The sequence below is a fragment of the Protopterus annectens genome, chromosome 16.part0, assembly GCF_019279795.1.
Source record: "Protopterus annectens isolate FY-2018-M chromosome 16.part0, PAN1.0, whole genome shotgun sequence".
Taxonomy (NCBI): domain Eukaryota; kingdom Metazoa; phylum Chordata; order Ceratodontiformes; family Protopteridae; genus Protopterus; species Protopterus annectens.
Genome location: NC_056750.1, coordinates 520134086 through 520146899, shown reverse-complemented (window position 1 = coordinate 520146899; position 12814 = coordinate 520134086). Strand labels below are relative to the sequence as shown.

Sequence of the window (12814 nt, the reverse complement as noted above, 5' to 3'; positions counted from 1 at the left end):
ATTGTACATGTTGGTGTGAATGATCTAAGACGTACCTCCCTGGACTACATGAAAAGAGACATTGAGGAGCTCTCTGATCATGTAGCCCAAACTGGTATGACCCTGACCTTGAGTAGCATACTACCTTCACCTAGAATGATACCACAATACAAAGACAAAATGATCAATTTCAACAATTGGCTAAGCTTCTGGTGTCATTCTAAGGGGATCCAGTGTCTGTCTGCCTGGGATGACATGTTAGACAAGCCTCGCTGTTTCGCCAGAGATGGTTTGCACCTGTCACCCCTAGGCTTTTGAATACTGGCCAAGGCTCTTGCCATCCCCATAGTGCCTTTTTTAGGCAAGGCTCAAAGGACAAACCAACCACCGTAACCAGTACAGGTAACCAAAAACTAAGGGTAATGCTACTCAACGCCAGAAGTCTCAACCTCAAAATGCATGCACTCGAGGCACTCGTCAGTATGGAGAAAATCGATGTTTGTGCAGTGACGGAAACCTGGTTCAAGGCTCCAGAGAGCACTCCAGCACTACCAGGTTACAATTCATATCATACCTTCCGGCCTCAGTTACCGGATCGCAGTACAAAGGGCAGAGGTGTATCCATATTCATAAAGGATACCCACATCTCCAGGTTAGTGGCACAGCATGATGCCCCAGAGATCATCCATGCGCAACTATCAGCAGGCGAAACCACATTTCAAGTCGTAGCTTGTTATAGATTGCCCAGCATGTCCCAAGATGCTCACTCAGCATTCCTTGAGGCATTGGAAAATTTAAAGGTCCTACCCAACACCATAATTTTGGGTGATTTCAACTACCCTGGTATAGACTAGGCGAACTACCAAAGTTCTAACTCCTATGGCCAGTGGTTCATAGAATTTGTAAATTCAAATGCCCTTGAACAACTGGTATGCTCTCCTACTAGAGGGGACAACATATTGGATTTAGTCATCACAAATATGGGCGCCCATTGTACCACACCCATTATCACTCCCTCTCTGGTCAGATCAGACCACAAACTGATAACCCTGGACGTCCTCACCCCTCCACCTCCCCCAGTCAAAGAAACCATTGTAAAAAACCTTTCCAAAGCAAACTTCAAACTACTTGCATCAGAAGTGGAAAGCTTCACTATTCCCTTGCAGAAGGATAATGATATCCAGGATGCAGAATCCTACATCAAGGCACTTTATATACATCTTCAGGATTGCATGGACCGTGCTATCCCAAATAAAACCAAGACTCCTTCCTCAAGCAAGAAGAAACCAGTCTGATGGACCCCGGCCATAAGCAAACTATACAATAAAAGGAGGAGACTTATACAAAAAAAGGCCAAATCTCAAGTAGAAAAATCATCCCTGATCAGCATTAGTAAGAAACTGAGGGCCCTCATCAAGTCAACTAAAGCCAATTTTGAAAAGAAAGTTGCCAAAGATGCCAAGGATAACCATAAGGCCTTCTATGGTTACGTCAAAAACCTAAATGGCAACCCTCAGGTCTGTTCTGAGCTAGTACAAAATGGAACAAAATACACTGACTCCACTGACTGCCAACATCTTGGCTGATAGGTTCAGTGCAAATTCCCCCCCCCCCCCCCCTCACCACCTACAGGGCCTATTACAATTCCAGGGGATTGTGTAACTCCAATTATTACTGATATGTTGGTTAATAAGGCTCTATCTAAAGCTAAAAACACTGCCTCCAATGGGACCAGATGGTGTCCCGGGCTGTGTCATACATGAGCTCCAAAGTGAATTAACCCCGCATCTGAATACCCTGTTCAGTTTCAGCCTCTCGACAGGATATGTGCCCATAGAATGGCGCACAGCAATGGTGGTTCTGGTGCACAAGGGTGGGCCCACAACCGACCCTAGGAACTACCGACCAATAAGTCTGACCAGTCTGATCTGTAAGGCAATGGAGCGAATCATTATGGAACTCATAAATGGAGAGATTGGGAACCTCCAAACACTTGACCCCACACAGTTCGGCTTTGTCAAGTGCAGATCATGCCTCCTGAACCTGGTGGACTTCTTTGAGACGGTTACTCAGGCTATAGATATGGGAAAGGAGGTACACACGGCTTACCTTGACCTTGCTAAAGCATTTGACACCATTCCTCATTCGGGTATTATTGATAAACTCACCAACCTGGGCATAAACCTTTACGTCACAAGATGGTTTGCAAACTAGCTCTCAGACAGATCCCACAAAGGTAAGAGTAGTGGGATCTATGTCCAAATCCAGACCAGTAATGAGCGGTGTGCCTCAGGACTCTGTCCTGGTGCCCCTCCTGTTTGGTTTATACTTCTCAGGAGTACAGGCAAGCACTGAAGGGCTGTGGCTGACCAAGTTTGCGGACGACTGCAAACTGGGTGCTATAATAGAGTCTCCAGCCGACATGGATATCCTCCAGAAGGGCCTTAATGAGACTGATGCATGGTGTCAAAGCCATGGTCTCAAGCTAAATGCTAAAAAATGCGTAGTAATCCCCTTTGGAAAAAACAGAGTACTCATGAACTACCACATAGGAGGTAACCCCCTGAAATCTGAAGAAGTAATAAGGGATCTAGGGACCCAAGTAGATAGTCAGGTTTCCATTGATAACCATGTTGCCAAGGCGGTTAGAAAATCCTTCTATGTGACCCATCTGATCACGAAAGGGTTCGCATCAAGATCTAAGGATGTAGTGGTGCCCCTCTACTCTTCCCTCATCAGACCCATTATTGAGGACAATGCATCAATTGGAATGTACCTGGCTAGGCATCTCCAGCAGCTAGAGAGACCACAGAGGTACCTCACTAAGAGGATTACTGGCCTCAAACAGTTGCCCTATGCAGCACGATTGAAAAAACTAAGGCTTTTCTCTGTTGCATACCGCCTTCTCAGAGGCGATCTCTGTCTAACATACAGAGCCATGTCCAACCCAGAACTGTTGAACATGCTCCATCTTAGCAAAACCAAATCTACTCGAGCTACACTCTCTAGGGATATAAACCTCAGCACAACAATGAATAGAACATGCTGGAGGGATAGATTCCCTTCGCAAAGACTTCCCTTGCTATGGAACAAGGTCCTGATCTACATAAGACAGAGTCCCTCACTATCACTCTTCAAGAGGAGCCTTGAGTGGATGGGTAACAGAAAGTTCACACCAGGGATCATACCAACAGCTCTACTAGATAGGGGCCAAGGGTACTAGCTTGCTAGATCAAGGGCCTAGGGAACTAACCAAAGGGGCGGTGAATACCGCACAATGTGGCTGGGCTAATATATGCCTTCAGGCAGATAGCCCAGTACCTACCTATGAACCTATGACAGGAGTCCCCGTGGACTATGATGTTTCTGGATGACATTGTGATCTGTAGTGAGAGTAGGGAACAGGTTAAGGAGACCCTGTAGAGGTGGAGATATGCTCTAGAGAGGAGAAGAATGAAAGTCAGCAGGGCTAAGACGTAATATATGTGTTTTAATGAGAGGGAGGATAGAGGAATGATGAGGATGCAGGGAGCAGAGTTGGTGAAGGTGGATAAATTTAAATACTTGGGATCAGCAGTTCAGAGTAATGGTGAGTGTGGAAGCGAGGTGAAGAAGGGAATACAGGCAAGGTGGATTGGGTGGAAAAGCATGTCAGGAGTGATTTGTGACAGACTGGTACCAGTAAGAGTGAAAGGGAAGGTCTACAAGAGGGTAGTGAGACCAGCTCTGTTATATGGGTTGGAGATGGTGACATTGACAAAAAGGCAGGAGTCAGAGCTGGAGGTGGCAGAGTCAAAGATGTTAAGATTTTAACGAGGATGGACAGGATTAGGAATCAGTATATTAGAGGATCAGCTCAGGTTGGACGGTTTGAAGACAAAGCCAGAGAGGCGAGATTGCGTTGGTCTGGACATGTGCTGAAGAGAGATGCAGGGGTATATTGGATAAAGGATGCTAAGGATGGAGCTGCCAGGTAAGAGGAAAAGAAGGCCTAAGATAAGGTTTATGGATGTGGTGAGAGAGGACATGCAGGTGGTTAGTGTGACAGAGCAAGGTGCAGAGGACAGGAAAGAAATGGGAACTGATGATCTGCTGTGGCGAGCCCTAATGGGAACAGCCAAAAGAAGTGAGGTTTAAGGGAAGGCAGGAATTTGAACTGATAGTTGCAAAGAAAATATATATGATGTATATTGTTTTAAATGGAAATGTTTTTGTTTTCTTTTCTAGTATTGTATATTTGCCTATGTCTTAAGTGATAATTTAATAAAGATGTTTGTATATATTTTTATGTATATATATATATATATATATATATATATATATATATATATATGGGTCTACTTCACATGGTCGACAGTTCATTTGATCGACTTTTATTTGGTCGACAATTAATTTGATCGACAAGCAGTTTTATGTGGGGGGCTTCACCCCCCTACCCCCCAATGTGGGGGGCTGTGCCCCCCACACCTAACTATATATATATCAACTCCAGGGTCGCACAACATTGGGGGGGAGGGGGGCAAATTTACCTGTCGACCATATGAATCGTCGACCAAATAACTGTCGATCAAATGAACTGTCGACCATGTGAAGGGGACCCATATATATATATATATATATATATATATATATATATACACACACACACACACACACACACACATATAAATAAAGAAATCAGTACAGTGATACGGTTGTGTTATACTTCCATAACTGTAGATTTGTGAATAGATCAGTATTTCAGTACCAACTTAGACCCTCCTTCTCCCGTGTCTGCTTGGCATCCTATGGTTGTTGATTAGGGTGGGTACCCTTATCCTGTCATCATCATCTCCCCTATGTATCCCCTTCCTCTCTTTCTAGTCCAGTTATTTGTCTCAAACGTTCAGACAACTGGAAGGATCATGTTGTTCTCAGGCATCAGACTGACTAACACAGCTTAGAAAGACTTGAAGGTGTTGCAGATAGACCCCCATCGTATACCCTGTATTTGGTCCTTCGATGACATTTGGCTGGGGATGATGCAAAGACTGAATATGGCCAGTTTGTGGGCCTCATCGTGGCAGGAAGAATCAGTACTGCAACACTGATCTATTCTAACATGTGCAGTTATGGTAAGTGCAACACAACTGTACTTACCTCCTCCCTTGGATCTCAGCTTTGTTCTTGAAGAATTGAGCACACCTCCTTTTGAACCTGCTTCTCATGCTGATTTGTGATTCCTTACTCAGCAAGCTATTTTACATATTGCCTGATATCTGCAATGTGAGTCTCGGAACTGCAAGTTCTCATGGTCGGTGGTCCAAACTTATCCGATTTTTCGCAAGGGTGGGGTTGTGTTATGCACTAATCCCTCATTCATGTCTAAAGTTGTTTCTGAGTTTACCTTGAATCAAGCCATCACTCTTCAAGTCTTCTAGCCTGATCCAAAAACCAAGGGAGAAAGGATTCTGCATACCTTGAATGCACACAGGCAGCTCAGGTACTGCACTGACAGAACAAAGCCTTTTAGAAATGATTAACAGCTGTTTGTCTCTCATACTGAGGCTAAGAACGATCAACCTGTCTTTAAGCAGACTATTGCATGATGTTTGTCCTTTGCTATTTTTTCTGTTACTCCCACCATAGTAAATTTCTTTCAGGTAAACATAAGGCTCACTGTATTATGGCCTTATCCTCTTTGATGGTAAATTGGAAAGGTGTGGACTGTAGAAACATTCTAAAGGCAGCAACCCGGTCCTCTGTTCATGCCTTCACAAAGCATTACAAACTTGATTCCTTTTCAAGATCCAGAGTAGACTTTGCTAGAACCATTCTCTAGAGGCTCCTGGATCCTTATCCTTTACTTCTCAGGTGGGGTAAGCTTTAGAATCTATCCAAAATACCACTGAGGCAGTGTGGATGATGGACAGTAGCACATCTGTGCAAGTCCTTCCTCTCTGTGGTAAATACAACACATTTTTTACTGCATATATAAAACATATTCTCAACACTCTCTCTTAACTTGCTCTCAGTGGAGATGTGCACCGCAACCCAAAACCCCCTTCCAACCAACTCCGTCATCACCCAAATCACAAGCAGCAAAAACCCAAATGACCTCCTCATTATGTCTCTTAACATCAGAAGCATCTGTAATAAAATCCAAGACCTCCATGCATACATAAGCCCCTGACATCCGTATCCTAACCGAATAGTGGCTCAAACCTCAAATCAAAAGTGAGGAAATACTCCCACCTGGATACATCCTCTGTAAGAACAGACTATCCAGAAAAGGAGGAGGTGTGGCACTGTTGTACAAACACCACCTCAATATCCAAATTTTCACCAAATCAGCTCCCCAGTTTGACACGGAAGAAATACTTTATACCACCCTCAAATTAAACTCTAAAAAAATCAGTCAACATTATAGGGTGCTATTTCCCACAGGCCAAAATATACCTCCTCTTGAAAACCTACTAGACTGGGCCAGTCTCTCCCCACCCCAAGAAACTAGAATGCTCGGGGACTTCAACATCAATTGGCTATCCTGCAACAGCAACCACCCATCACTCCACCTACATCTCCATGGTTTCTCTCGGATAATACATCCCCCCACTAGGATCAATAAAAACCCCAATAACCACACCATTCTTGACTGGGTCTAAGTTAACAAAGCCCCTCATACCTACTTAGCAGGCTGTTTACCTGACTCCCTCAGTGACCATTCCCCAACCTTCCTTCTAAACAATCACATTAATGATTGCAAACCCATTACCCACAGACTTATTCGCAACAAAGCTAATTTTAACCCCAGCTCCTTCACCTCCTCCCTCCAGAATGTAAACTGGTCACCTCTAAAGTACCTCAACCTAGACTAAGCAGTCCATTTCTTTAACAGTACCTTCCTCAACATCCTTAACTCCCGTGCCCCCTTGAGAAACACCAGAATCAGAACTGAGAGCTCCCCCTGGCTGCAAAAAATACCAGGGGCATTATGAAAACCAGGGATAAAACATGGGAACCCTGGCGCATAACTAAAAAACCCTCATGTATGCAACTCTTCCTTGAACTACGTACCAAGGTCAAAAAGCAAGTAAAAGCAGACAAAGCCCTTTTCTATCAGACGTCCCTAAAATCCGCCCAAAACAACCTCAAGCAATTCTGATCTACAATTAACTCTATACTCTGCCCAGGAAAAGTAAGCACCCCTCTCTCCACTAGTAGCATTGCTGATTCCTTCAATAAACACTTCACAGAATCTGTTCTATCCCTAACAAAAAAACACTTCCCTACACTAATTTCCCCCCCACCAAATCCAAAACAATCCCCTCCCTACCTTCTTTTCTCTCCACTGTACTCACCTCCTACATATAAAGACTCCTGACAAAACTAAAACCCACAAAACTAGCAGCCGGCTACCTACCAGCTGAATACCTAAAGATAGCAGCTGATGTCCTAGCTTATCCCATTTCCATATTAATCAACTGCTCCATATCTGAAGCCTATGTACCCATGCTATGGAAAATATCACACATCATTCCCCTCCACTGACCTCTCCAACTACCACCCCATAGCCATCCTCTTCCCCCATCTCCAAGATACTCGAAAAATGCATCAATTCACAGGTCTCCAAATTCCACCTTAACAGTAACCTCCTCTCCAAAACCCAGCATGGTTTCAGACCACACCACAGCATGACAACTGCTCTCCTCACCTTCACCAACACTATCCTCCATCACAAAAACAATGGCCTCCTCTCCTCTGCTGTATTTCTGGATCTCTCTAAAGCCTTTGACATTGTCACACAATCTACTACTCTCTGCTCCATCTGACCTCTCTATCTCCACACCAGCCACAAACTGGTTCCACAGCTATCTACAAGGCCGCCAGCAATCAGTCATCTGGGACAACAATTTATCCACTCGCCTTCCTGTTACTCTCGGGGTTCCCCAAGGCTCCATCCTTGGCCCCCTACTTTTCTCCCTTTTCACCAACAATCTGCACACTGCCACCAAACGTGGCTCCCTCATACAGTATGCAGATGATTCCATCCTCATCTGCTCAGCCCCAACTCTAACAGAACTCCAACAGATCACCCAAGCATCTTTCTCTTCAGTTGAAAGCTGGCTATCTAATGCCCAGCTTCTCCTCAATCTAAATAAAACCAAACTCCTCATCTTCCAATCCTCCAAATCTACCCCAAACACCCCACACTTCATTATTCAAGCCAAGGATAATACTTCCATTTCACCAACAGTTCACACAAAACTACTTGGTGTACAGATTGACAATCTCAAATTTGACACCCACATATCACTAACAATACAAAACGTTCACAAAAAACTGGGTGCCTTATATAGAAGCTGCCAATACCTCACCAAACCAGGAAGAATCTCTATTGCCAATTCCCAACTAATCTTCACCCTACTCTATGCATCACCCATACTTACAAATCTTAGACAGTCAGACCTACACAAACTCGAAGCCTGCTACAATAAAATCGCAAAATTTGCCACGGATGCCTCTTACCGCAGCCACCACTGTGTCTCCCTTAGAGACCTTGACTGGCTTGAACTCCCACAACTCCTACACCAAGCTCAACTTGCCTTTCATCATAAACTAGTAAATCACCCTCTCTAAATCCCATCCCTCCTTACAATTCTGCAACCCTACCACTCTTCCAGACCACTACGCTCCTGCAACAAAAATCTACTCCAGGTCACCAAAGCCAAAAACTCAACAGGTGAAGCACTATTTTTCTGCGCTATATCCAAGCTCTGGAACAACCTTCCTACTATCATAACTACCCTTCTTTCCTGCAGTCTTTTCAAGACTGCACTTAAATCTCACCTAAATTCTCACTGGCTTTGTCCTTGTCCAAATCCCGTCCAATACCCCCCCCCCCCCATTCAACCCTTCTCTCCTTTCCCAGGTTTAGATAGAGTATCCCCTCTTATCACTATAAAACTGAACTGAAGATTACTCACTGGTTGTTAATCCTTCCAGGATTTAGTTATTCATTTAGTCTAGTATTATTGTTATCTAGTTACTGTTTAGAAAATTTGTAACACTGTGTTTTACTTCTTATTTCTCAATGTTTTTAATTAGAGGTTACTACACAATTGTACCTAATTTGCTCCTGTATTTCTCCATGTCATGATCACCTCCACTGTATACATTCCTTGATTGTTATTGTTTACCATCTACCATGTCTTTCTGTGGAACTTTTCTCCCCAGGCCTCCGCTGAAAAAGGACCTGTGTCCAGTCGAAATTTCCCGGTAAACAAATGTAAATAAAATAAATAAATAAATGTTCAAATTCCTCACTGCCCCAGTGGCAGCATCCACCCTCCATCCCCCAAACTGTGCATAGTTGAGGTGGGTTTCAGCTTCTTTGATTCGGTTGTTGTTGGATTTGTTTTTGTATGGTATTTTGATTGGCTGCAAATTCATTCTTGCTAGATGATTCTGGCTTCGGGTACTTTGTGCTCTTCCTTTGTGGAAGCGTGAAAGCCTGAGCACTCAGTTCATATTACAGCTGAAGGCTTCCCTCTCAGGATATGCTCAATCAATCAGCTGTCACAGGAGGAGTGAGAGAGGGGAGTCTGTGGCTCTGAAAGCTAGTCAGTACTGTGTTACCTTGGCAGATAACCCAAAATGCCACTGAGGCAGTGAGAAATTCTGACATCTACTGTTACAGGTAAATATGGCTTACACAACTATATTTTCTCTCTAATCTTCACCAGGGAAATCAACCTGCACATACAAGCTCCTGTGTGCGCACCCCCCACCAAACACACATAGGATGGGCATGCCTTTCCTTTCTGCTTGTGCTTTGCAGTGCCTAGGCCACTTTCTGTGTTCAGGTTGCTTGGGCTGTAGTCAGGGATTTATACCTGTATGCCACAGTAGCAGGTTCTAGCTAAGTAATCTGCCGTTATGAATTGGTCAGGTATGAGAATGCCAAGGTGTACCAGTCTCGTTAATACATGTTAATACTGCTGCCAAGTCTGGTATGTATTGCTTGGATCTCAATGCTCATGATTGTTTTGATTGAACTCTACCATTCTCTTGATGTCTTGCTTTATTGCCTCTTCATACATTCATGATTTTCTTTCTCACTAGAGAATTGCTATCCTTAGTCAAGACTTCTTGTTCATTTAAGTTTGAATAATGCTAAAAATGTTAAGGAGGACCATACTGTTTCAAATTATATTCTCAAGAGCTGATGAAAATTTTATCAGTACCCTGTACTGCTTATGCTTGGGAGCTGTGTATTGAGAACATTTAGCAAGTTAGAAGAATTGTTCTTATGAATATTATTTCTTGCAGAATGGATGATGGAGACTGGAGCACTGAAAAGTCTTTTCTGTGTACCTGGAATCTGGATAGACGAGGATTAAATACCAAGCATCCTGATATTGTATTGGATGTTTCCAGTTCTGTTATGTGTCTGGCTTTCCACCCTTCACAGCCTTCTCTTTTTGCAGGTAAGTTCTTTAAGATAATCTGCTTCCATCACCCACCGTGACAGAATGTTATTTTTCAGTTTAAGAAGTTCAAGATTGAGTTTTTGAGAAAAAAAAGACAATAGGTCGATGCAGTTTCACTGGGCAGTATTTGTCAGTAATTGAATGATGTTCTTCGTGTTTCACTGTTGCAGTCATTACATTTGGGTAATCTGCTGGCAGGTTGCCCTCAGTCGGCCTTATTAACAAAGTCTTGGGTCCTGCGTCAGTTGCTGTCCCTTTTTCCTTGATGTCAGGGGTATAAAACATGCAGCCAACGCCATTACATCAGTCTTTCGTGCCGCGCGGTGTCCGAAGCAGAAGCACTTCGCAAGTGCCGGTCGGCTGACTCCTGAAATTTTTGTTTTCGAGTTTCAGAACCGAAGTCTTCAACTAAAAGCTAAGTACCCCATTGGGGAAACTTTTTTCTTGCTGCTTACCGATGTCAGTAAAAGTTAATAATTATATTACTTGTGGGAAACAAATACCTCATAAGGATTTCCATTTGTACTGTATTCCTTGCCTAGGCCCAGACCACGATGTACCTTGCTGTCGGTTTTGTGCTTTATTTAATCATTGCACTATCCGTCGTCGGTACATTTTTGCTTCTAAATATTTCAGTTCTCGGTTTAATTATCCAGAAATGTCATTGGTTAGCCATCCGACTACCGGAATACCGAAAAAATGCAAAGAAAAAGACAGAGTCAGGCTGTTGAGGTCCAAAACTGCCGACGACGCTTCTCCTAAGCCAGTCGCCAGTTCGCCAGTACTCAGTGAGGCACTTTCGCAGCCCCTGATGCCCACTTCTTCTGATTTGCAGGCCTCTACTGAGTCCCATTCGGAGTCCGGTATGCCACGAGATACTTCACCTATGGAACCCGCAGATGTCTCTACCTTGGGTGGGTCTGGAGCCACTGTGCAGGCACCGGCTTCTGAGGGTGTATTCAGGCCTACAGATTTGTATAGTAAACCAACACCTCCTTCAATTTTAAGGCCAAAATCTCGATCTATGTCTAAAAAACCGACACTCAGGCCGCATGTTCAGGCCCATATGCCTAAAAAACAAATGATCAAAATGGCTGAAGATTTAATTACTCGAATCGGGGGTAGTCAAGAGGCCTAGGGCTGAACTTGACTATGAATCTTCTGAACAGGACTCTGTTTCTTCTAATGACCAGGATTTGTCCATTCCTACTTATGAGGACTCTGATGCAGAGGATTCCATTCCTTCTGCTTCTCCCCCTGAGGATATTTCTTTTGGGGAAACTTTATATACCTTAAGGGAGCATTTCCACTGGGAAAGTCAGGATTTCTCTGAATCAAAATAGAGGCTTAGGGATTTCCTTCTTTTTTCTCAGCATAGGCCTTTGGCTATACCTCCTGTACTAGACATTGTTGATGTGTTTTCAGAATCCAGTATGGCCCCTGACTCCCGACTCCTTGTAAGCCAGACAGATACTACAGGGTTCCTGACTCCCACAAATTCTGGTACACAGAAAAGACAAATCATGGTGTCCAATTCTGGACCTGTCTACTCCAAACACCTTTCTGGACAGTCCAAAATTCAAGATGCTGACTCTTCACCAGTTACTTCCTATGCTAGGCAAAGATGCCTGGTTGGCAACTCTAGATTTAAAAGAGGCTTACCTGCATATCCCAATCAGGGAATCTTGCAGAAGATACCTCCGCTTCAAAGCAGGCTACTTGCATTATCAGTTCTCTGCACCGCCCTTTGGCTTATCTACTGCGCCCAGGGTATTTACAAAGTGCCTGGCTCCAGTAATTGCATTTTGCAGGCAAAGAAATATTCAAATATATCCATACCTGGATGATTGTCTAATTCAGGCAGAAAACAAGTCCATTCTTCTAAAACATCTGGCGTTTGTAAAAAGGCTTCGAACTTGTCTAGGGTACACCATAAACGAAAATAAATCACAATTACTACCCTCTCAAAAAATTACATTCCTGGGTGCAAGCTTGAATACAACTGCCCAGATGGCTTTTCTTATGCCAGAAAAGCAAATTCAGTTGGTGACTTACTTCAAACAGGTAGCCACAAAAACCCTTCTATATCTGCAAGACAAATACTGCAAGCCTTGGGGTTCATGGCCACTTGCATTCTTCCAATTCCATATGCAAGACTGCATATGAGGAAACTTCAGTGGTACTTAAAATGTTTATGGAGTCAACATTGTCACAGCCTGGAAACAATGATTCCTATTATACCTTGCCTGCAACTAGAGTTCCTATGGTGGGGAGAGGCCTGCCACCAAAACAAGGGACTGCCATTCACACCACCCCCTGCTGCCCAAACCCTAACTACAGACGCATCAGACTATGCATGGGGA

At 43.7% G+C, this 12814-nt stretch overlaps 1 protein-coding gene across 1 annotated transcript in view; it reads left to right on the top strand.

Moving 5' to 3' along the window:
* Positions 1-12814, top strand: part of DYNC2I2 (dynein 2 intermediate chain 2) — a 1029522-nt gene that overhangs the window by 387249 nt on the left and 629459 nt on the right. Inside the window, exon 5 of the mRNA XM_044058572.1 lies at positions 10291-10448. Coding sequence (XP_043914507.1) covers positions 10291-10448 — 158 coding nt within the window. The remainder of the gene's footprint in view (positions 1-10290; positions 10449-12814) is intronic.